This window comes from Phaseolus vulgaris, chromosome 11 (assembly GCF_000499845.2).
Source record: "Phaseolus vulgaris cultivar G19833 chromosome 11, P. vulgaris v2.0, whole genome shotgun sequence".
NCBI lineage: Eukaryota > Viridiplantae > Streptophyta > Magnoliopsida > Fabales > Fabaceae > Phaseolus > Phaseolus vulgaris.
Window position 1 is genome coordinate 10,279,414 of NC_023749.2, and position 23,856 is coordinate 10,303,269.

General features: G+C 31.6%; 1 protein-coding gene across 1 annotated transcript; it reads right to left on the reverse strand.

The window, feature by feature from the left end:
- Positions 1-14,992: 14,992 nt before the first annotated feature.
- Positions 14,993-21,772, reverse strand: LOC137832056 (transcription factor LHW-like). Its single transcript, XM_068640033.1, has 10 exons — positions 20,836-21,772; positions 19,694-19,900; positions 19,505-19,586; positions 19,145-19,186; positions 18,992-19,051; positions 16,820-18,634; positions 16,608-16,709; positions 16,208-16,348; positions 15,989-16,114; positions 14,993-15,671 (listed from the first exon to the last, which is right to left on the reverse strand). The coding sequence occupies exons 1-10, from the start codon at positions 20,928-20,930 to the stop codon at positions 15,492-15,494; spliced, it is 2,850 nt and encodes a 949-aa protein (XP_068496134.1). The 5' UTR covers positions 20,931-21,772; the 3' UTR covers positions 14,993-15,491.
- Positions 21,773-23,856: the final 2,084 nt, after the last annotated feature.

Here is a 23,856-nt window from a genome sequence, read left to right on the forward strand (position 1 = left end):
ATTGTTTTGCTTCTAATTCTTGATCTAGAATCTTAAATCTGACTAGAAAGTATTTTTGTGGTTCTGACCTAAACAATAATACTTAACATATTTGAGTGTTAGGAATAAACTTGAAATGCTAATTGCTATCAACGTCTGATCTGAATTCTAAGTTGTTTTTATAAATATTTAGGAAGCATCTTAATAATTTTATATGCGAGGAATCAATATAAATTATTTTTATACGGGCACAATATTATCAAGACTAATCAAAATACAAAAGAGTGAGAAAGATGAAACTCAATCCCTACTTTTCCAATTGAAGCAACAACTATTTGCCTTATTTTCTTGTTAATCATTTCCATCACAACAAATTCCAACAAACTTTTATTATTCTCTTTTATATTTAGTGAATATTTTACTTGATTATTCAACTATTCTTTGTGGGTTCGATATTCGTCCTTAGGGGCGCATTATTACTTCTGACAACGCGGTGCACTTATCGTAAAAAGTCATCAAAAGAATATCCTTCAACAACTGAAGCAATTCCGTTAAGGTTTTATCCATCCATCCATTTATTGCCTTCAAATTCATCAATCTTAACACCACCGACAACCGTGTGAAGTTAGTTCATCCAGGATACAATGGAGTCTCTGCATCGCTTGATATACTTCCATATTCATGTGCTTCTGCAAAAGACTCAACTCCAACATCAAGAATCATGTCCTCCAATCGATCATCATGTACTTCACCATGTACTGTATCATCATTCATGGTGGATCCCACATATTCTTCAGATACGGAAACACTTGGTAAATTTAATAATTCACCATGTCATGTCTATGTTGTATAAGATCGTAGAAACCCATCACATAGAAAGTTATCCTTGATTTTGTTAAGATCCAATCTCCTTCCGTTCAAACAAGTAACGCACGGACACCTAAACTTTATCCATCATGGTCACTATTTTTGGCATTATGTTGCGCAAATTGTATCAATTATTCTACTACTCTTTCGTAGTCACCACTTATGCAAACAGAGTTCATTCAATCTCGATCCTTTATGTTTTGTAATGGTTATTTAGGTGTTTACTAATGTGTGAAATTTTACATTTGTCGAGGGTCGAACATCCCCGAACTCAATACCAAAACGATAATTATATTCTAACCTAACAACAAACATAATATAAATTAATAATAAATAAAAATTATAATAAATACTAAATATACAAATTAAAATTTATTAAATTAATTATAAATACTAATTAATATAAATCTATTTACAATCTAATTCATAATTATATTCTAACCTAATAACTGACATAATGTAAATATAAATTAAAATAAATATAAATTACAATAAATACAAAATATACAAATTAATAATACTAAAATATTATTAAAAAAATTAAAAACACCACCAACCTTGTGCGTGAAGGCAAAACGATGGTGAAGGATAGTGATGAATTTTTACGGCAAGTGCACCGTGTTGTCAAAAGTAATAATTTGTCCCTAAGGACGGATATCGATCCCACAAGAAACAGTTGAATATTCAAGTAAAAGATTCGCTAAAAATAAAAAACAGAATAAAAGTTGGTTTGAGGATTGTTATGATGGCAAGAATTAACAAGAAAAAAATTCAAAGAGTTGTTGCTCCGATTCGAAAAATAGGGATTAGGTTTCATCTTTCTCACTCTCATGTATTTTGATTAGCATGTTAATATTAAGTTCTTTGATTGAAATTGATGCCCGTAGAAAATTCATTTATATCGATTTCTCGCATATAAAATTCTTAAGAATATTTCCTAAATATCAATTTCTCGCATATCTATAAAAACAACTTAGAATCACACTCAGACGTTAATGGAAATTAACACATCAAATCTATTTCTAGAACTCAAATATGTTAAGTATTGTTGTTTAGGTCAAAACCCTAAAAATACCTCTCATTTTAGCATATATCATTCTTCTTTAGTCCAAATCTCCATTCTTCCCTAGAAACCTACAATTAACACCAAATTTGGGAATAAAATGTTCTTAATCAATTAAAGATCATAAAAATGTATAAATTCATAAATTAGGGATTATTTTATATTTAAATTAGCAATTAATACTCATAAGTGTCTATATTTTAATATAAAATATTACGCAAATTAGGCACTTATCAGACAACGACGGCAAAGGACTGTGGCAGCAGCGACTAGCAGCAGTAAAGAAAAACAGTGATGCACCAAGAAACCAATGAAAACAGTAGTGGCAGCCAAGAAAACCTTCACCAATGGAGGAGAGAAACCAATAAGAGAAACAAAAAAAGAGAAACCAATAAACAATGGAGGAGAATGGAATGAGTGGATTTAAAGGAGAAAGAACGTACAATGAGTGAATGTCGCAACGGAGATGAAGAAGAAGTAGAGAGCACGAGAGTAAGACAAGCGAAAATACAAACGAAAAACGAAAGTGTAAGTGGCGTGCTTTGAATTAGGATAATAAAAGGACTTTAAAACGGTGGTTCTTAGGTAAAACCACCGTTTTATATCAAAGTTGTTTGGTGTAAAACGATGGTTTCACCCACAACCGCCGTTTTACACTCGTCTTAATTTCAAAAATGTCACCACGTTTCGATGGACAACATTTGGCAGTAAAAGCGCTGTGAATTTAATGTCGTAAATGGACTTTTTTGCACTAGTGTTTAACCCATAAAATTTACTATCTTAACCCATAAAAGTTACTAGTATTAGGAAGTAAACTTTAAGTTTAACTCAACCTTACAAAACCGATTAATTAGGTGTGATTTGCACCAACTATATAGTGAGTGATTCGATGATGACCCAACAGTGGATGATCTTATTAGTCTAATATAATAGATTTTAAATTACTCTAATATCATATTAAGAAGTGGACTTTAAACTTAACTCAAATAGTCGATGTGACATCTCTCACCATTAGAGTTGAATTTATTTAAAAGAAATCAAACACACTTTAATCGCTTTGCTGCTTTGGCAAATTGGTTCCTAATTTTGTATTTGAATGCAAGATAACAAATAAAAGGAAGGATGGTAAAATGTTTTAGTTTTTTTTTTATCAAGACAGAATAGATTAATTAAAATATAGACTTCAAAGTATGTTTTAGTTAATCTTTATCTAAAACTTTGGAACAATAAGATACTAGGAATTATCATGTAATCCTAAAAGGAATTTTGTCAATGCGTGTCTTGAAAACACAAGTTCTTAAAAAGTGCAATACAAATTATTGCAGAATAAAAAAATACTATGCCTTATTCGTGAGCTAAACTTAATTAGTTGATTAAGATAATTATTAGAAGTTTATAACTTTTTTATGATTTTATTATTCTTCTATCTTTTATTCCCACTTCCAAACGTATCGCACATATTGTTCTTTTTCCTATTATAGGTAGAGCTTTAACTGAAGTATGAAAATGAAAAACATAATGAAAACAACCTGAAAGCGAAGGTATTATTTATTAAGTTCGGTGCATCATTTGAAGGTGACAGTGATTCTCCCGGGCCCACTGAAAATGAAATTTGTATTTCTATTATTTAGTTAATAATTTTTTTATAAGATAAAATTCAATTAAATTTCGACCACATATATACTTCTCCAAATAATATTCATTAAACTGGATGGTTTAATACAGTGATTATACATCATTTACTCATACATGCTCAGAATAATTTATGTTACAGAAAATATGTGTTTTATTTTTATTGTATATGGAATCTATTGGTTTTTTTATTATATATTGTTCTAGTTGTTTATTTTTTTCTCAGACGAAACTTTTAACTTATACATATATTCTTAATCTAAATTATTATTTACTATTTTTATTAAAATTTTGAAAGCACATCTCCGAGAACCAAGAGGCCGCATAACCTTAGGATCTTACTATCTAACAACACACACGAAGTCTAAACAATGTTATGGTAGGAACTAATAGAAAGAACTAAACAATGTTATGGTAGGAACTAATAGAAAGAAATAACAAGAGACAAAAAGTTGTAGAAATTAATTTAACCTAATTGCACGAGATTGCAAAACTGATTCATTCATTTTGATTTACTTTAATAATATCTATAATAAAATTACAATTATCGAAAACTATAAAATAAGAATATTAATAGTCATGTAAACTGACCATTAATGCAATAATAACGATAAATAATTTAAGGATAATAAAATCATAATTAATAACCAATATTTAAGACTAATAAAATCTGAATTAATAATCAACCGTTATTAACAAGCAAATCATACACTAAACACTTTAAACCATTAAGAAACAACTAGACTAAATTAAGTCCGATTTAATCTTCGATAAAACCAAAGGCTCAAGATTATCACTGTAAATAGATGAAACACGGTACGAAAATTCTAATTCTAAAATAACAAATTTTTTGAATCAAAAGTGACTTAAATATTGAAATATAATTAAATATCAATTTAAAAATTATTTATAAATATAAAGACTAGTTTAAATATTAATAATTTTTTTAATCTCTAAAATAATATATAATTTAATTAATATAATAACTAAATTTTATTTTTTTTTATAATTTTCTTGTAATAAAATTGAGAGAAATTAAGTATCTCGACAAATTCACAAAAAAGAAACCTCCAAACTTGAGAGGAACAAACCCTATGCATTGCATAAGGGTTATGTTGATCAAATCCTTTTTTTCTTCTCTCATCTCTTCCTGTTTTGTTGAAATCTACAGACTTTTTCTTAGATTTGTCTTTGGTCGAACTTTTAAGGGAGACTCTTGCCTCTTAGGCGTGTGATACAGCTAGTAACTCACTATCTAGGATAGGTAGTTCATCCCACTACCAAGGATTCCTTCCAAAGTATGATCATTTGTGCATCCAGCTTTAAAGTTTTGCTTCATACACAAAAGGAATATGTCAACACAACCTAATCCATAAGTTTTTATCTATCAAAATTTTGCTCGAGAAAGACTTGCCTTTTCTCACAATTATATGTGTCGCAATTTAGCATGTTTTATGGCACAATTTAATTGAAGAATATTTTTTATTATGTGCAAACTCTAATAAAGGGTATATTTATGTATAAATTCTTGATTTTTTTTCTTGTAGAGATAAGAAACAGAGAGAATTACTCTTCATTGATATTAGGGGGATAATTTATTCTATCATAACTAAAATATATATTTTGTCAAATGTAAATCTGATTAAAATACAAATTAGGTTAAAACAGCCATATAATTCATATGCACTTAAACAATAAATATTGTACAGAGCCATCTTATTGATGATATAACTTTTTAAGTTAGCATAATAAAAGACAACAATCTTACCAGTTGTAATCATTTGTGATTAAATGTGAATGTAAAATTATTTTACATTTATCAATATTTAGTTTATTTTCTTAAATTTTGTTACTGCGTTTGAATTATTAATAGCATTAATAAAAAATTAGAGCTTTGAAATTTTTGTAATTATAATATCAAATACGGTAAAAATTACGTATCATGGTATATTAAAAATTAAGTTTTAACACTACACAAAACAATACCCTATATATAGTGAAATTATACGTTTATTCTTAATATAAAAAACACAATTTTAGATTAGATAAACATGCAATATAAAAAAAAAAAATTCCAAGCATCTGAGAAATAACTAATATGAATTAAACGACGAAGAAAAAAAAATATTAACGGTGCCATACACATATTAGACACATCGATAAAAATCAATATTGTGACAAAGGCAAACAAGGAAACATTCCCAACATGAATAGAACATAAAAATCACATAAAGAGGTAGTGCACAAAAGGGTTTCTTTTTAGAAATGATGTAAAGCCTCATGTTCGATCATTTCTTCTCTTATTCTATACCTTTCATGGGATAAGATGCCTTGTGCTTAACCTATTTTATTCTTTTCATCGTACGTTATAACAAGCTTGTGGTCGAGGCTCCTCGTTATACCAGTGAACTCGTGAGTTTGGTGAAACCAATTATGTTGGTTGAGCATTGATGTAGCTGGAGTTATGAACACAACCACTAATAAATACTGTAGACATATAGAACAGACTTGCATGCATATTATTTGAATATATTCTTTGTATAGCTTAAGACATCAAGCATTTTGCAATTCATTTTTTTTTTTAGTTATATTAGAGTGAATTTTTTTTTTAGAATTATATATTTATGGATGATCCAATAGTGACTTTGTAAGACCGACAAATTCTCACTATGATAGCATATAAAAGACTCCGGTATCATATTAAGAATGTATTTTAAGTCTATCTCAATCTTATGAAAGCAACTCGTAAGACTTGCACCCACTTATATGGTATGAAAGGTCTTTATCTCTAGTTGATGTGAGATCTCAACACATTCCCTCGCACCAAGGACTCTCAACTCATGCGTGGGACAAAAAGCATTTTTGGTTTCTCTGTCATGGTTTGGACTTGGTGGCTCATGCGGTATGGTTGTGAATGTTGGGATGCTCCAAGCAACAGTGTTGGCATGGTTGCCAAGGAAGTTAAGCAAGATACCAGCACAACTATATTGATGGTTCTGTTTTCATTCTTTGGAATGAAGCATCATTGGGTGCTAATATATGAAGAGAAGTAAGAGCCAAGCAAAACACATATAACATAATATATGCCTAGAGAACCATGCTTAATCACAATTCTTGTTACATGTTGGAGAGAGGGACTCTTATGAATCTTTGAAGAAATTTCTCTCAGTTTTTTCATATGCTTCTGATGCTGGAATTTTAAATGTGTAGTAGTGGGGGTTTATGTTGACAGTCATACAACTCCACAGGTTCACTTGTGTGGAGTGGATGATGGTTTTTTAGAGTAATTTTAATTATCATTTTGTTGTCCTTTGTTGTTTTTTTGGACATTTTCTTATTATAAGAGTGTTGAGATATTCCTAAAATATCTCATATTTATTCATTCTTTTGTTGATTTAAAAAAAACTCATGTGTGAGAATCTATGAATGATTCTATAGTAGCCTGATTAGCCTAACAAACTTTCACTATGATAGAATTTTTATATCATATGAGGAAGTAAACTTTAAGTCGAACTCAACCTTATAAAACTGACTTGTAAAGTGAGATTTACATCTACTTATATACTATGAAATATATTTATATCTAATTGATGTGAAATCTCCAACATTAATTGACATTAATTGAGCATCGATGATGCAGTTGGAGTTACAAAAACAACCACTAATAAATAGTGTAGACATATAGAACATACATACATGCATAATATTTGAATATATTCTTTGTATATGTTAAGACATCAAGCATTTTGCACTTCATTTTTTATTTTTTTTAGTTATCGTTCCCTTTCTTTCTGAATATATGTAAACGGAAGAAGAAGAAGAATCATATCCATCCCTCTCAGTTTCTTTGCTGAAATCAAATTGTGGCCATTAACCAAGATTCGAACACATTGGATCATTGTTCTTTTTGTTGTTGCACTTCCCCTCTAGCTATAAACTTCTAAATGTGCATATATGTAGGCAAAATTCGATATATTCGATGACATGTGTATGTGGGGTGGTCATTAGAGACTGAACGTGTGAATCAAACAACTATCACTTGCTAAGATTTCCCTTGCCATTCCATGCTAAGCTTGTTCGATCTTTTCGTATTATTATTCAGTAAGTTTCTCGGAAGGTTATTACGTGTCTCGTCAATAGATCCACCATTCAAAAAGTAGCAATGCAAAAAATAATAATGCACACACATGATCGTGTTAGACGGAGAAATTTTTATTTGCTCATGGAATAAGAAAATATTTACTTTATAACATGCATTGCATATATACTACTAACTCAATGTGAATTCATATTATAATATTATATACATACAGCTAAGTTGGCACACTACATGACATGACCTGTGATAGTAATAACTTTTTGCACTACTTGTTAGATATTCTAAAGAAGATTCACTACAAATATTTACTGGAAAAATTTGATGATAAATTTATTCAATCCATAACATCATTTTTAATCTAACACTTGCAATGAATTTATAGAACTTTTTATGTGATGTTTAACTTAAATTTTGTAGAATAGTTATAAACGGTTGAGAAGGAGGATCAAGCATCGTATTGAAACAAAAATGTTTCTGATTCCTTGACACCTGGATTTATATGGTAGAAACATCTACTGAACATTACAGCATATAATCTAATCTTAGATTTCAAGATAGGGCTTGCTTGCCATACAACTTTGCTCAATGATTTATTTACCTTCAAAAAGGATTTTGACAATATATTCCTTGATACTATATATCTTTATTTAGATGAATTTCACATGGGGTTCAATTAAATAAATATTAAACAATATCTATATAAGAAATTGACGTTAAATTCATTCAATAACAAATGTTATGTGTATATATTGAAATGAATGTGTCGCCACTATTTTTGTTATTTTCAATGAAGAAGGATTCAACGTTATTAGTGGTTTTAAAAAGTAGGGTTAGGCATATGCTTCATCGGCGCATAGGGTTTTGGTATAAACTTGATAACGACCAGCACTATGAGAGGAGATCTCACTTTTAAGAATAACCTAAAAAATATTTACTTTAAGCAGACATAAATTTGATTGAGACGTCCATTTTCCACCTCCTGCTAACTTATTTTCTCTAGTGTCACACTTGTCCTTTAATTTATTGTCAAGCTTTTCGATTGGAATTAAATTAGTGTTGCCGAACACATACTTTGCTTTCGATCATATATTTAAATCTCAATTCAACGTGTTAGATTTTTATTCCTACTTAAATTTATTTAGAAAATGTTATTATGATTGGAACCATCACAATTTTATTTTTTAAAAATATTTCCCATAATTAAAAAAAATATGTATTTAAATTATATTTTGTTTGGAGAGATTTGGAAACACAATGTATTTTTAAAAATTGTAGAGTCGATCACGTGGAAGTTTTCACTATTGCACAAATGAAGGTTTGGTCGTTGATACTGGTGAAGGAATATGTAATCAATTTTTCTTATTTAGATTGTTGTTTGGAACCTTTGGAATATATGAGATATTTTAAAAAAGGTAATTGAGTTGTTATTCTTTTGCTATGTTTTATGTAATAGTATTTTCTGGTTTGTTATAGACAAGACTGTGATTTGTTTTTCTTCTTGTAGGTTCTGCTAGAGTAGTTATCTATTTTTTTATATTTTATTAAGTTGAACAAGTAGAAGTAGACGGTAACTCTTTAGGATGTGATGTATAAGGGTTGGGATATCTCTAAAATACTTCTTATTATTTTTTATTTTTTTTGCTAATCAATATATATATATATATATATATATATATATATATATATATATTGTCTCGACTTCTAAGTAATGTGAGATTGAGTGTGTCAGAACAAGCTTCACAGTCAAGGTTTAAGGAGAACAATGGTTCATCTTTCGAACCACCTTTTCATTTCCCCAATCAAGGGTTAAGGAAATAAGAATTTTCTTTGGAATCACTTTTCCTGTCCCACGGTGGATGCTAAATAATTTTATCAGAAAGGATCGTAATTCCCTCAAGGTAGACAAATTGGTATTCCCATAAAATTAAGTTGATACATATCTAAAGGTTGATCACCAAGTTGTTGATGAAGTCTGAGAAAAGATCCACTAAAGATTCTCAACGTTTAAGTGAGTAAGAACTTACATAATATAAGGGTATAAAAATTAATAAGAGAATAAAGTAAATATTTATTCTAAGATTAACCTGAATTTATAAACTCTTTGAAGTAGGTTGAAATATTAAAAAAAATATTCAAAATAAATAAGTTATATAATTAATTATTGAATATTTATTATTTAATTAATTATAGTCATAAAAATTAATTTAAATATTAATAATTTTTAGTTTACAAAATAATATATAATTTAATTAATATAGTAATTAATTATATTTTTATATCTAAAATTAATTTTCTCGAATCTATGTATCTCTCTTCTTCTCCTTATTTTGAGATTTCACTATTCTTTGACGCAAACCTTATAAGCATTCTCTTGTCAAGTGTCAACTGGAAGAAGGGGCTTGCGGGGAGAAGGACGAAAATTTCAATGCTTCTCGATTTTCAAGGTTTAGATTCGGAGAGTAACCATTTTTTTTTATTAATGTGGTTTAAAATACCCAATTTTAAAAAACATTATTTAAAATATTCACACTTTAATATGATTTAAAATATCTAAATTTTGTAAGACATGACCCATAATTGTCCACTAAAGTGCTACTTACAATAAAATAGGTAACATTTTTAGTGTATTATTGGTTTGAAGGAGAATAAAACTTAATACATAGACAACAATTAGCTTATTTATATTTTAGATAGTTATTTTTAAATCGTTGTCATGTCAACATGGTTTATAGTAAAAAAAAAATCATATATATTATATTGGTTCTTAATAATTAATTTTTTAATAAAATATTTGTTGAAATTTCAATTAATTGGAAGTCTCGTTAACTGTTGGAAATCTCACATCGACTAGAGATTAAGACATCTCATAGTATATAAGTGGGTGCAAATCTCACTTGTCGATTTTATGAGGTTGAGTTAGGCTTAAAGTTCACTTCTTAATATGGTATCAAAGTCATTTCAAGCCTATTCTGAAGATTGTTTGATGGGCTTATCAGGTCATTTGCTATCAGACCACTGTTATCAAATCACCTATGATATATAGTCTCACGCACAAGTTGGTAGCCTTAGCGTGAGGGAGGTGTGTTGTACATCACAAATCGACTAGAGATTAAGACACTTATCTGTATAATAAATGTAGTATTTAGGATATTAAAGATTTTGAATGGAGATTAAAATAGATGGGTCATTTGATAAGAAATGAAACTCATGTCTTAAAAACTTGAGATTGAATCTTGGTCTCGATGTGAAGATTTTGATAGTGGATTATATGTAAGTAATTGAGTAAACACATTTTGAGCTTTCAGATTTGTTGTGACCTTGATGAGTCCTCCAAATCCAACTCCCCTAAATTTTTCTAATACAAAAAATATAAAATTTCAAATAAAAGAAATGATTTTCTATTCTTTTAAGAGTTTCTAGTAAAATCACGTTAATTATTTTGTGTCCTCTCAAAAACTCCCCCAACAAATGATATCTTAGTGGAGAAGGGAGATTTTGAAATATTAAATGAGAAATTAATTAATCACTTAATCTCACACCGAATAATGTGTTTCACATGTTATTCAATCTTTGGCTTGATTTTCATTATTAGGTTACATACATCTAATATTGATTTTATAATTTATCAATTTATCTTTTTTATTTGTGTGATTGTTTCTATGAAGCAACAACTACAATTAACAAGTTTTTCAGGAACTTATGTACTTTCTTTACATCCTAATGTGAAATGATAATTTTATCTTTCTCATCTTTTTCATTAAGCACTCATTTTCTTCTTCTCAGTCAGAACAACTCTCACCTCCAACATCAATGTTGCACTAGCTCCCCACCTTCAGTACCACCGCCGCAACAACTCCCACCTACAACGCCATCATCACAACAACTCTCACCTTCAACACTATCACTATAGAAACTCCTCTCCTTTTGTTGTCTAAACACAAAAATTCGTATTCTGAATTTTTAAAATTTTATATTGTACAATTTAAAATAAATAAATATATATATATATATATATCCTAGATTGTATAATATATAAAATACAATTTTTTGTGCTTAGACGATGAAGGTAAAGAATTGTTGCAACCATGACATTTAAGATGAGAGTAGTTATGACGATGACGTCAAAGACGGAGATTGTTGCGGTGGTGATCATGGAAATGGGGCTGCTACAGATAAAAAAGATGAAGAGGGAATGCTCAATGGAAAAAATGAAAAAGAAGGTAAAATTATTATTTCACTCCTTTTATAGAGGTGCATAAAGAAAGTATGGAGGTGCAGGAAGAATTGCTCCACATAATTTGAGTTTAAAAACTTAGCTACATGACTTGATTTGCTTGGTGCAAGGTTGATCTAAAAATTCTTAGATGTAAATATTTGTCAAGAGGAATTTTAGTCATTTAAATTAGTATTTTCATTCCTAGTTATCATTGAAAAGAGGATAATACTTTTTTTATTAAATTTTAAGTAATATCATATTTCATTTGTTTTAAATTTTATAAAGTTATTTGATAAATATTTAAGCACATAGATATTGATGTCAGTATACATACTACTTAACTAAAATAGAAACGAGATACAAATTTTCCATAAATTTTATCTTCTTCAGGCCTGTATATTCCAAGATGTTTTGTTTTGAAAACTTTTATGTGAGTAGAAATGAGAACAGATTTTGAAAACTTAATCAGTTTAATTAAATTTCCATTTGCGTTATTTTCTTCCTTTTATCTGTCTTGTTAATTTATTTTGCAAAACAATTAATCAATGTCTTAGACAACTAGAAAATAACTAGAAGATGATGTTTATATATTTAATTTTCTATTTTAAATTATTGGGCTTTGTTTGTTTGATCCAACTTTCCTTTTTCTGTTTCAGCTAGGTCTTAATCTTTTTCTTATATATACACCATGTATTTTACTCTCTCTAATATAAAGTGAATAAAAGTTTCTTTTATATTTATTTTTCTCTACAATTAGGGTTCATCAAAACCTCTCTTTCTTCATTACGATTACGTGCGATTACTTACGCTACATTAAAGCATCACATCAGACAAGGAATATTCATCTTCATTTACTGTAATATGGTATCAGAGCCGGTTTTATGGGGTTGAGTTAGGTCTAAAGTCCACTTACTTGGCAACTTACCCCTCTCCCTCCAGGAAAGAAAACTATTGGTTGTAAATGGGTATATAAAATCAAATACCATTCTGATGGCACTGTTGAGCACCACAAAGCTAGAGTTGTTGCCAAAGGGTTTACCCAACTTAAAGGACTTGATTTCTTAGACACTTTTGCACCTGTTGCTAAACTCACTACCCTCCGCCTTCTGCTTGCTATTGCCACTACCAAAAATTGGATTTTAAAACAACTTGATGTCAATAATGCATTTCTTCTTCGCCAATGGTACGCCAAACTTTCTACTTTTCTTTTATCAAATAATTACTCTCGGTTGCTGATCACTCTCTTTTTCTTAAATATAATAATGATAAACTCACGGTTATTCTTGTTTATGTTGATGACTTGCTCTTAACTGGTGATGACACGGAGGAAATCAATACAATTACTGCATCCCTTCACCATCCCTTCAAGATAAAAAATTTAGGTAATCTCACTTACTTTTTGGGACTGGAAATTGCTCGCAACAGTACTGGTCTTCAATTAAGTCAACGCAAGTATACTCTTGACTGGCATGCTTGACTCTGCACCTGTGGCCACTCCTATGACTCACACCTCCCGTCTCTCTCCCGACCAAGGCTCACCTCTCGATGCTGATGCCACTCCTCAATACAGAAGACTCCTTGGACGTCTAATTTACTTAACCAACACGCGACCAGACATCGCCTTCGCTGTCTCACGTCTTTTGCGTTACCTCAAGGGCACAGGACTATATTTTTCTCACACTAGTTCACTTCACCTTTGTGGTTTTAGTGACTCTGACTGGGCAACATGTCCTACCACACGCAAATCTGTCACTGGATATTCCATCTACTTAGGAGACTCCCTAATATCATGGAAATCAAAGAAGCAGTCAACTATCTCCCGCAGCTCCTCTGAAGCCGAGTATAGAGCCCTTGCCACCACTTACTTGTCTTACCTCCTTCAGGATTTACATTTTCCTCTCTCCAAGCCTGCAACCCTGTACTGTGACAACAAATATGCCCTTCAAATAGCTTCCAATCAAGTTTTTCAAATCAAGCATATCGAAATTGATTGCCACCTAGTTCGTGAAAAACTTAAACTACTACCCATTACTTCTGCAATGCAAGTTGCTGACATATTCACCAAGCTCCTTGCTTCCGCACAATTCTCTACTCTCAAATCCAAGCTGAGCCTGACAAATAGGTGTTAATATATTTAATTTTCTATTTTAAATTATTGGGCTTTGTTTATTTGACCCAACTTTCCTTTTTCTGTTTCAGCTAGGTCTTAATCTTTTTCTTATATATACACCATGTATTTTACTCTCTCTAATATATACAAGTGAATAAAAGTTTCTTTTATATTTATTTTTCTCTACAATTAGGGTTCATCAAAACCTCTCTTCCTTCATTACGATTACGTGCGATTACTTACGCTACATTAAAGCATCACATCAAACAAAATATTCATCTTCATCTTCATTTACTGTAATAGATGAACCTAATAATTCCTTCCAGAATTCAGCCCTAAGATAATTTAGGTTTATTTGACTTCTTTTAAATTAAAAAAAAAATAGGAACCCTCTCTATAAAATCCCCATTCCTAAATAAATTGAATTTTCAATTAACTAGTTGCTTTTCTTCCAAATTAAATTTTGAATCTTTAAATTATTATTCGTTGTTATATTAAAATATCTGAACACTGTACATTTATCTGACACAAGTTGATAACCGTAAAAACGAAATCACTTCACAAATCCCAAATTATGTTGTTTGTAAACGTAATTAATATGCAACGGAAAAAGAACAGGAACCACTAATTGTATAAATAAAACACAACCTTTATTCTTTATCTCTACTATTAGGGTTCTAGTTGTGCAAAATTATTAATTGCTTGATGGTACTGTAGCTAAACTAATCGTAACATAAATTTGCAATGAACTAATCATTAACAGCTATATATGATTGCAAAAACTTTGCATTCTTAATCACCTGTCATTTAACAAAACCATGAAAATACTTTAAACCTTTTACTAACTTTGACCTTGCCAAATACAATTTTAAAAAGAAAGTATTAATAACTTGTTATTCTCGCATAAAAGAAACTTAGTTATGTAATCACTTTTTGGAGTTGAAAATTTCCTTGATCCAATGGAGGTAGTTAGTTAGCACAACCATTCATGCATGCATATGATCACAGTCATTTAGCATAGACTCGTATACAAACCACACAAAGCTGATATTAATACAAAATGTATATTATAACACAGTCAATATCACCACTCCAAGAAAGAAAAAAACATGGAGAAAAATGGTCATTAAAGAGGAACACGTGCAAGAGATTGATGGGCAAACTCGTGACCACCCCCTTTGCAAATCCTACAATTTCTATACAACAACACCAATGGCATTGCTCATCAACAACATCAACAAAAGCCTTATCCCAGTTGGTGACAAATGGCATTACTCACACAAGAAAAAAAAGGATGCAAGTTATCTAAGTTGCCTAAAGAACCAGTAGACACTGCCAATACTGCCATTGGAAGGCACTGGAGGAAACATGCATGTACATAATACAAATGCAAATGCATTTGAGATGTCCTTCAATATCTAAACTCACCCCCCTCCAAACTGAGGTGAAACAGGAGTTAGACGAAGTTATGTTCACCTTAAGTCTTTCAGAGTGGATTTGATGCCAACAAACTACAAGTGGGTGTTCATTGCAAACTACTAGGCCTACCAGTTGCTGGTATCTGGGTAGCTTGTGGGAAAGAATGGTACACCATCATGTTGTTATCAGCTGCATTTGATGAAGATGACGCACCACCCTTCACTGTTTGATCCAAAAGACGAACCAGTGACATAAATATTTCCATCCTCGTCACATCCCTGTTTGCCTGCAAAGCAAAATTTGTGAGGTGACTACCACAATATACAAACTTTTCATCATGATTCATGAGCATTTTTTAGATATGCAGACACATCAAAATCAACACCCAAAGCCAGTATTACTTTTCACAGCATATTTAACATAATCATCAAATGATAATATGCAAATTTCGAGACGCTATCTATATAAAAGTTTAATATATTACAGTTATACATGAGAAAGTCAAATGTTGAAAACCAGTAGTCCCCTACAAATACCGACTTGTACAATAAGTTCATAATACTTGTGAGTTATGATCATTTATTTCCCTTGACAGTGTATTACCTCAACTGCAAAGCGTGCCCAGATCTTGTCATTACGAGCTTCCATAACTCCCTTCAAGATGGTTAAACCTAATCCTCTGATTAAGTCAGCTATTTCCAGAAAGAAACCACGCTCCTCACAAAGCATCTGCAAAAACCAAGCAAAGACAACAGATTAGAGGCAACTCCTACATTTAATGGATAAAGGGATTTTACACAATTATAAAGCTTCCATTATTACCTCTACTAGCATCTGACGAGGTGGATTAAGATCCTCAACAATGATTGGACAAACCATTGATTGCGAGCCAACCTCATATGCCCATGTAGCCCCTCCCTCAAAGTTATCTTTTAATAGCAATCCACCTTCTTTACTAACAATCTGCATATTCAGGAAAGAATGAAGTGTCAGTATTTTCCCCTCATTAATATTTCCTAAAGGTAAAACATTAAGTAGTCAGCTATTCATCCTTTTGTTATATTCATGCTGCACATATAAAAAGATTGTAGGCCAAATACAATGTTATTCGATTCAACATATCAATACAATGCTGGTGAAAACAAAACAATTACCAGATCGTAACTTGATAAGTTGCATGAATCTAACATACTGACAGAAAAGCAGGGGATGATATCTATACCTTAGATTCCCCTGTATGTTTCAGCTTGTCAGCATGCTTTGTTACACTTTGCAGGAAAAGCATATGCTTGATGGTCTTCTCCAGAAGTGCATCTATGCTACACTGTTGAATTATAATAAGAAATTAAAGAAATTAAAATCAGCACCCATATCTGACAATTAAACAGAAAGTTCAGGACTGATATGCGAGAGAGCACAAGAAAGGCTACTTACTTTTGCTCCATTTGGCACAATTTCCCTTAATTCTTTAACACGATCTTGAATCATTTGGCGATCTTTAGGTCGAGGTCTAGGATTCTCTCCAGGTTTAAGTCTTTTCCTATTTGATTTGCAAACTTCTTCTGGTCTCTTAGAGTATCCAGTTGAAACGCTGCTTTCACGTTTCACACTACTACCATTCTCAACCCACGAACTAAGCTTAGAACCATATATGGAAGTCATTTGAGAGCAGTTTCCAGCATCATCCTTGCTGCACCCAGACCTAGGAGAACTTGTTTCCCCAGCAGCTCTTTTAGCCCCATTCTTGGGAAAATCAAACAATCCCTTCAGGACATGATCAGACAGAACCTGCTTGCAGGCAGGCGAGGAAACGGAGGCAGTGCTAACCCTGGTCAATGTTGTCCTGCAAGACATTTCATCAGAACTCTGTTTTGGGGCCGATTGAGCTTTTGAAACTACAGCGTCTAAGAGGTGGTCAGAGCCCGTTCCAGAGAAGATGCCGCTCTCTGATATTGCATCTTTAACTGAATAGCTATTATCAGGACATACACCTTCCAAATTCATGCATGCTGCCTTTTTATCTAGACGCTCTCTGTTGGCCTCTGAATCAGTGGCAAGCAACTTATCCCAGTTTCCATTGAGTAGTCGCCTTTTCAAATCCACACCTAAAACATCAAAGAGATCATCCCCTGATGGAAGTTGAGTATAGGTCTCTTCATGTTTAACATTCCTTTTCACCATATTTTGACTAGTAACATCTTTATTGAGGCAATCTTGAACAAAACCAGGGATACGATCACCCATAGGCTCATGCTCATCAAGATGAAGAGATGGAATCTTAAGAGCAGCATGAAGCAAATCGTCATGTATCCTTTGATCAGTTGAAACGAAAGCATCACAGGCATTGGGAAGGTTCTGAGCAGAGTTTTCTAGATTCACGTGACTCGTAACTGATTGATTACAGAGATTAGGCACAGAACAAAGCCTAGCATCAGTTGTAGAATTGTTATTTAGAAGTCCAAACCCAATCTTGTGAGTTCCAGAAAATTCAGAAGTGGGTACTTTGGGAGAGTTTGAAACAGAGCTGTTAATCATATTTGTCCTCAAAAGATTACTCCCACTACATATTGGGATTCCTCCAAATAGTGAATTGCTACCAGAACTCAGATTCTGCTCAAGAATTTTGCCTCCACCTGTTTTCAGTTGAGGCATATTTGAGGCACTTGATGGATTCATGTTGGGATTAACGTGACTCTGTCTGCCAACACCTGATGTTTGTTGTTCCATATAGTTAAGGCTGCAACTAAGATTTGATTGATTGAAGCCAGCTAATTCATTGAATGCAGATCTGGCATTATAAGCAGAATGTTGTTGCATACATGAATCCAAATTTGCAGGTATCACTTTAGCTTCAGCCTGGATGACTCTCTTCTTCTGTTGGCCATAGGCATTTATTTTGATCATTGAATGAGCCTTAGGTTGGCAAATGCTATCAAATATTTGGTTTGGGTCATAGGTTTGAGGTGTCAATACAGAATCCTGGTAATTATCTATTTCTCCCCTTGGTGGATGAGGTAATGGAACAACAGGCCTTGAAGCAAGAGTAGAATTAGTTAGTTGGTTGGAGCCATTAGCTGCACAGGGAGTGCAGTTAGAAGTATCGACAGGTGGATCAACGGTGACGGGTACACCAAGTCTTTCATTAGAAACTTTTGCTGAATAGTCTTCAGAAAGAAGTGCAGCAGGTACACATCCCAATTGTAAGATCAAGTTCTTCACATCATTCACAAATCCAATATCTTCCATTATCTGCAGTAACAAGATTGAACAGCTGCATTAGGTAACATCGGGGCAGTACAAAAGCCAACTTACTTGGCTGCACGTATATTCAGTCACTAGAAAACTCAGGTATGTTCACAATCATGAACTTTTAAGGATAGGCACATTCTAAGTGAAAGAACTCATGCCGTTTCTTTGGTTTTCAAGAATGGACACATTCATGCCATAAATGGTGTGATCCATGAATGGTATATGGCTTTTAAGTTGACCTGAAGCACTTATTTGTAATCCTAAGAATGTCATCATAATCTCATTTTCCATCACAATATCATTAGAGACATAGTGTTAAGTTTCTTTAAAATTACAGAAAGCTTGAGAAAGACTTACGGGCAATAAAGAACCAAATTGAACAACGCCATGGGGAAGCACAGGAATAACTGCTACTGTCTGCAAACAATAATAGTCCACGATTAAGAAACAGTAAATAAAATCTAAACCAGGATAATAACTGCTACTGTGAAACATCAAAAAATCACGAACCTGCATTCCAGCAGAAAATTGGTAAAGCAACTCAGGATATACCTACAAATAAAACAGCAATAAAGAGAAATTAAAAAGAAGTTCATATGTCCACCTACTCCAAGCCTTTGACCATTCTTGGAAATATATACACTCTATCACGTAAAAGAGGCTTATGTCATTCACTTCTTATACTACATTAATATACACTCATTTTGACCAACATCCTGAGTAAAAAATATCCTTTTTAAAAAAATTAACCAAGACAATGGAAGATTATAGAAAATTGATTTGCCTTGCCATCAAACTTCAAAAGGAAACCAAGATATTCATCATAAACTATTAGCACATAATCCAGGGGGGATATAATCAACTCCATACCTCTGGTGGATACGCATCTCTGCTGAAATTGTTCATAAGAATCCACTGATAGTTTCCTGTAAATGTTGCCCGTCCAACGATCCTGGTTAACAACAAAAGACGGCACTTGAGTAAGATGGGAATGAGAAGGAAAACACTTAAAATATTGATAATGATAAACAATGAAAAGGCAGAATAGGGAGCACCAACCCTTCTCCAGCAATACTGACGGAATTATTCACTATCATTTTGTTAATCAATCCACCGACTCTGTCCTCCTCCTGAATCCCCAGTTGAGACTCAGAAGAAAACCAGCACCCCTCCCCATCTCGGTATGGAAAATTAGACATCCCAACAGTTCGTGGAGGGAAAGGAGATGGCAAGGGTTCATAGTAGTGATCTTCCCAGATTAACAGCCTGCCAAGTAATACCATACTCAGTTAACTCAAACGCACAAACCATAGCTGCAATCAGGGCATAAAGTCAAAGCATAATATTTTGGCATCTAACTGCCATGTTAGAAAACATTGTGGGAAAGCAAATACAACATTTAGAACACAAGCAACAATAGATTCATCCGTTTGGTTGAAAAACAAAAGAAAAGGTTTACAGGAGATTAAGAAAAGAAAAAACATAAAGCCGCAGTTTTCTATTTTTGTAGTTAATGTCTACCTGTAAAAGAATACATAAAGCCAAAGCACAAAGTACTAATTATAGTTCATAATTCTTTCACAATTACAAGCTTCAAGTTGAAGATCCTGAGCTAAAGCAAACCTTTTTTCTCACTTGTAATTGATTCAGGAGTTTAGTTATTTACAGCTAAAAAATTCAACCGATTTTTCAACAGAATACTCAAAGCCTCATGGTGATTAGTATTAAATAGAGAGATTATCAGATTAAACCAGCACCGTCTCAAATTAGCTCAAGAAGAAAGGGGTGAGATTTTTATTAACGAAACAAGAAGATAAGACCAAACAGAATCAAACAAGTACTGAATCAATAGACAGTGCCTTTACAAATCAAAGCAAATGAACTTCTTTTTAGTTAAAAAAACAAACTTACGTTTTAAAAAAACAAAGATTCTTGAAAACAAAACCGAAGAGAAGCAACAAAGGCCCAAATAAAGTTCCAAAACAGGAACTAACATGTGGATTTTATCTCGAAAACGAAGCAACCCCAGAAATAGAATCTAAACACTTGAGATCCCTTCTCTGAAAGTACCAGCATCAGAATCACATCCAACCGAAAAAAAAACCCAACAAGACAACCTGATTCTCCCTGAATTTCTCACAAACCAAAAGTAGAGAGAGAGAGAGAGCTCAAGGCACACAAAAAAGGCATTTGAAACTCACTTGGAATTGTTGCAACCGATCTTCCAAAACACGGCATAAGACCAGCGATTCCTTGAGCACAGAGTCCTCAAAACCTCTTTGAGCAAAAACCCCATTTGGTTTCTCGCAAAAGGGGTTCCGAAACCGGTAAAAAGTTATCCTTTTTCCAACGCAATGGAGTCACACTAGCATTCATTCACGAAGAAAGAGAGAGAGAGCAAAAGGCACATTCCCGAAAAACTAACTACCACGGCACGATCCTCTCCCCGCCTGTTTAGTCCTCAACCCCCCGCTTCGCTTTCTCTCCGGATCCAAGTTCACGACGGTCAGTTTGCGACACGAGATGGCCATCCTCCGGCAGAGGTAGTTCTAGAGAGAGAAAGAGGAAGGTAGAGAGAAAAAGAGAGCGGGAAGAGGAAGAAGAAAGAGCTCGAGAGTGACAAAGGCGAAAGGAAAAATCTACACTATCCCACGAGACTCAAGCTTGTAGAGAGCTATAACCTCCATTTGTGCAGAGAATATGGTAGAAGAAAGATAAAGTTGCAGAGAAGAAGAAGAAGAAGAGGGTGTGGTTTAGTTGGTGAGGTGAAGTGAGAGTGAGGTCGTTGGTGTCTGCGTTTACGTTCAGGTTCTGTGGAACTGTGATGTGCTTTCTCTTTCTTTAGCTTCCTCTGTTCTGTTCTGTGTGTGTGGGGTGTTTTTTTTCTCTCTCTTCCTGATGACCCTTACGAGAAAATAAATGGAAGTGAGAGGAGGGAAAAGGCTTGAGAAAAAGGAGGGATTTTGGGGAATATTAGAGAGGGAGCCACTCAGCAGAGAAAGGTTTGTCGGATTGTGGAACAGAGAAACTCTGCTTTCAACAGCACTGGTGGTGGCCATGGCAAAATTATTGTTTCATTTCAAATTTTCCTGTGTTCAAGATCATTTTTTTACCAACACTTCATTCTCTTTCAAGCTCAATCTTATTTTCAATATTCAAAAATTAATTTATATTCTTCAAATTTTATCTACTTTTAATATTTCTAACTTCATTCATGAGTGTTTAAAATCTTGGTCAGTATTTTATGTAGATCATTTTTTTAATGAGAGAAAATGTTTTTCTCTTACTTAAACACGATAAATTTGGACTATATATAAAACTAAAATTACATAATTAATCTTTTTATTTTATAAAATAATATAGAATTTTGTAGGTTGATAATACATTACAAAAAAATTCTAAATTAAATTTCATGCTAAAATTGACTGAAAACCTGAAGTGATAAACATGCATTGATAAAGAAAAGCATTCAATAATTTATCTTTCCCCATGAGTTAGTAGTGCGGGTAGCTATCTCGCTGACGTCACACATTCATTGCCCCTTGCTTTTCTTCAAATTACAACAATGCCACACACCAACAACTTTCCTGCGATGGAAAGGAGAATGAGGATATGGCACTAATGGTGCTACCAAATGGAATAAGCAATAATAGCTGCTAACTTTATCTAGGTTTGTATTTTAATTATGAAATTAAATTGAGTTAAATTTAATTGAAATTAAAAAAAAATATTATAGCTTATAAATCAACACAAATTTGAGAGAAATGTCTATCGAACTAGATTTGAAAGAAAGAGATTAAATATATTGTTTAAAAAATATATAATTTTATTTAATTAGATACTCAACTCATTACATTTTTACATAAACTAATTAAATAAATTATTATATATTTTATAAAATAATTATGGCAAAATTATTATTATTTTCTTACAATTTTATTATTTTAACATAAAAAATGTGAATGCACAAGTTTTGAATCACATGTGCTTCTACTATTAATATTTAATGAAAAATAAAAATTAATTTAAATGTTCCAATTAAAATCCGAATACGCTTTTTTCATTGTTTCTTTGAATGGTAATACCAACAAATTTAAATGAAATGGAAATGAACTTTGTTTATACTTTTTGTATCTAAATATATACTTTGTATAGAAAAAAAAATAGTGGTGGTGATGTAAAAAAATAGTATATGGTACTGTGGTATAATGTTGAAAGAAGTTACTGATTTGTAGTATGTTATATTATTGATATATGTGCAATTATTTTTCTTATATGAATAATTTATATTTACTCTTTTTTATTTAATTTTAAAAGATAATTAATATCAACAAGGGAAGACTAAGTATGTATTATTATAGATAAGAATAAAAAACAATAAGAAATATATAGAACAACTAGAAAAATTAGAAAAATATCATTTTGTTATATATTAAGAAATGCATGAATGCAAATATAAAGGTCCAATTCTAATATAATAATAAGATAAAATTTAAATATTGTATTTACTCACCTTTGAAAAACTTGCATTTTATATATATTAATATTATAACAAATATATGCAATGAAGTTATTAGTAATTGAATAACTCAACTGATCAAATATTGCATTGATAATTAAAAACTAGTATTTAAATATTTATTATATTAACTATATTTAATATTACTTATTAGAAGCTCAAATTGTTTTAAATATATTAAAAAAATAGTTATTCTTTATATTTTCGTTTTAGCTAAATATCTTATTAACTTAAGTATTAATCTTATATACACAAATATTTCTTGTATATTAAGCAACTAGAAAAAAATAAATCAGATACATATTTTTTCAATACTAAATAAAAAAATTTACTTTAATAATTGTATAGTCAAAAACATTATTTTATAAATTTTTATAAAAATTTCATTTTTTCGCATTGATCAAATTTTAATAATTTTTTATTAATTTTACTAGTTATAATATGAAACAATTTAGCTTTAGATAATATTAAGAGTGTTAAATAAAATATATTATGAGATATATGGGCATATAAATGTTAGATTAAGATTAAGATAGATTAATATATGATATTAATGATTTGAGGAGGAAGAAAGAATGAGTGATGGATGAGGATGATGAGACATAAATGATGTGGACTGATGTAGGATGTCTGTTGTTCCATGGCTTAAAACTGGGAATTCTTATGTTTTGGACATTTTGCAATTTCTTGTTGATGAGATTTA

What these genes read in the sequence shown, in the direction of transcription:
- LOC137832056 (XM_068640033.1), bottom strand. Translation starts at nt 20,930, where the DNA reads ATGGGGTTTTTGCTCAAAGAGGTTTTGAGGACTCTGTGCTCAAGGAAT. An exon ending in AATTTTCTGCTGGAATGCAG is followed by an intron (nt 19,052 to 19,144) that starts GTTCGTGATTTT and finishes TATTGTTTGCAG; the next exon opens with ACAGTAGCAGTTATTCCTGT. An exon ending in AATTTGGTTCTTTATTGCCC is followed by an intron (nt 18,635 to 18,991) that starts GTAAGTCTTTCT and finishes TTGTTACTGCAG; the next exon opens with ATAATGGAAGATATTGGATT.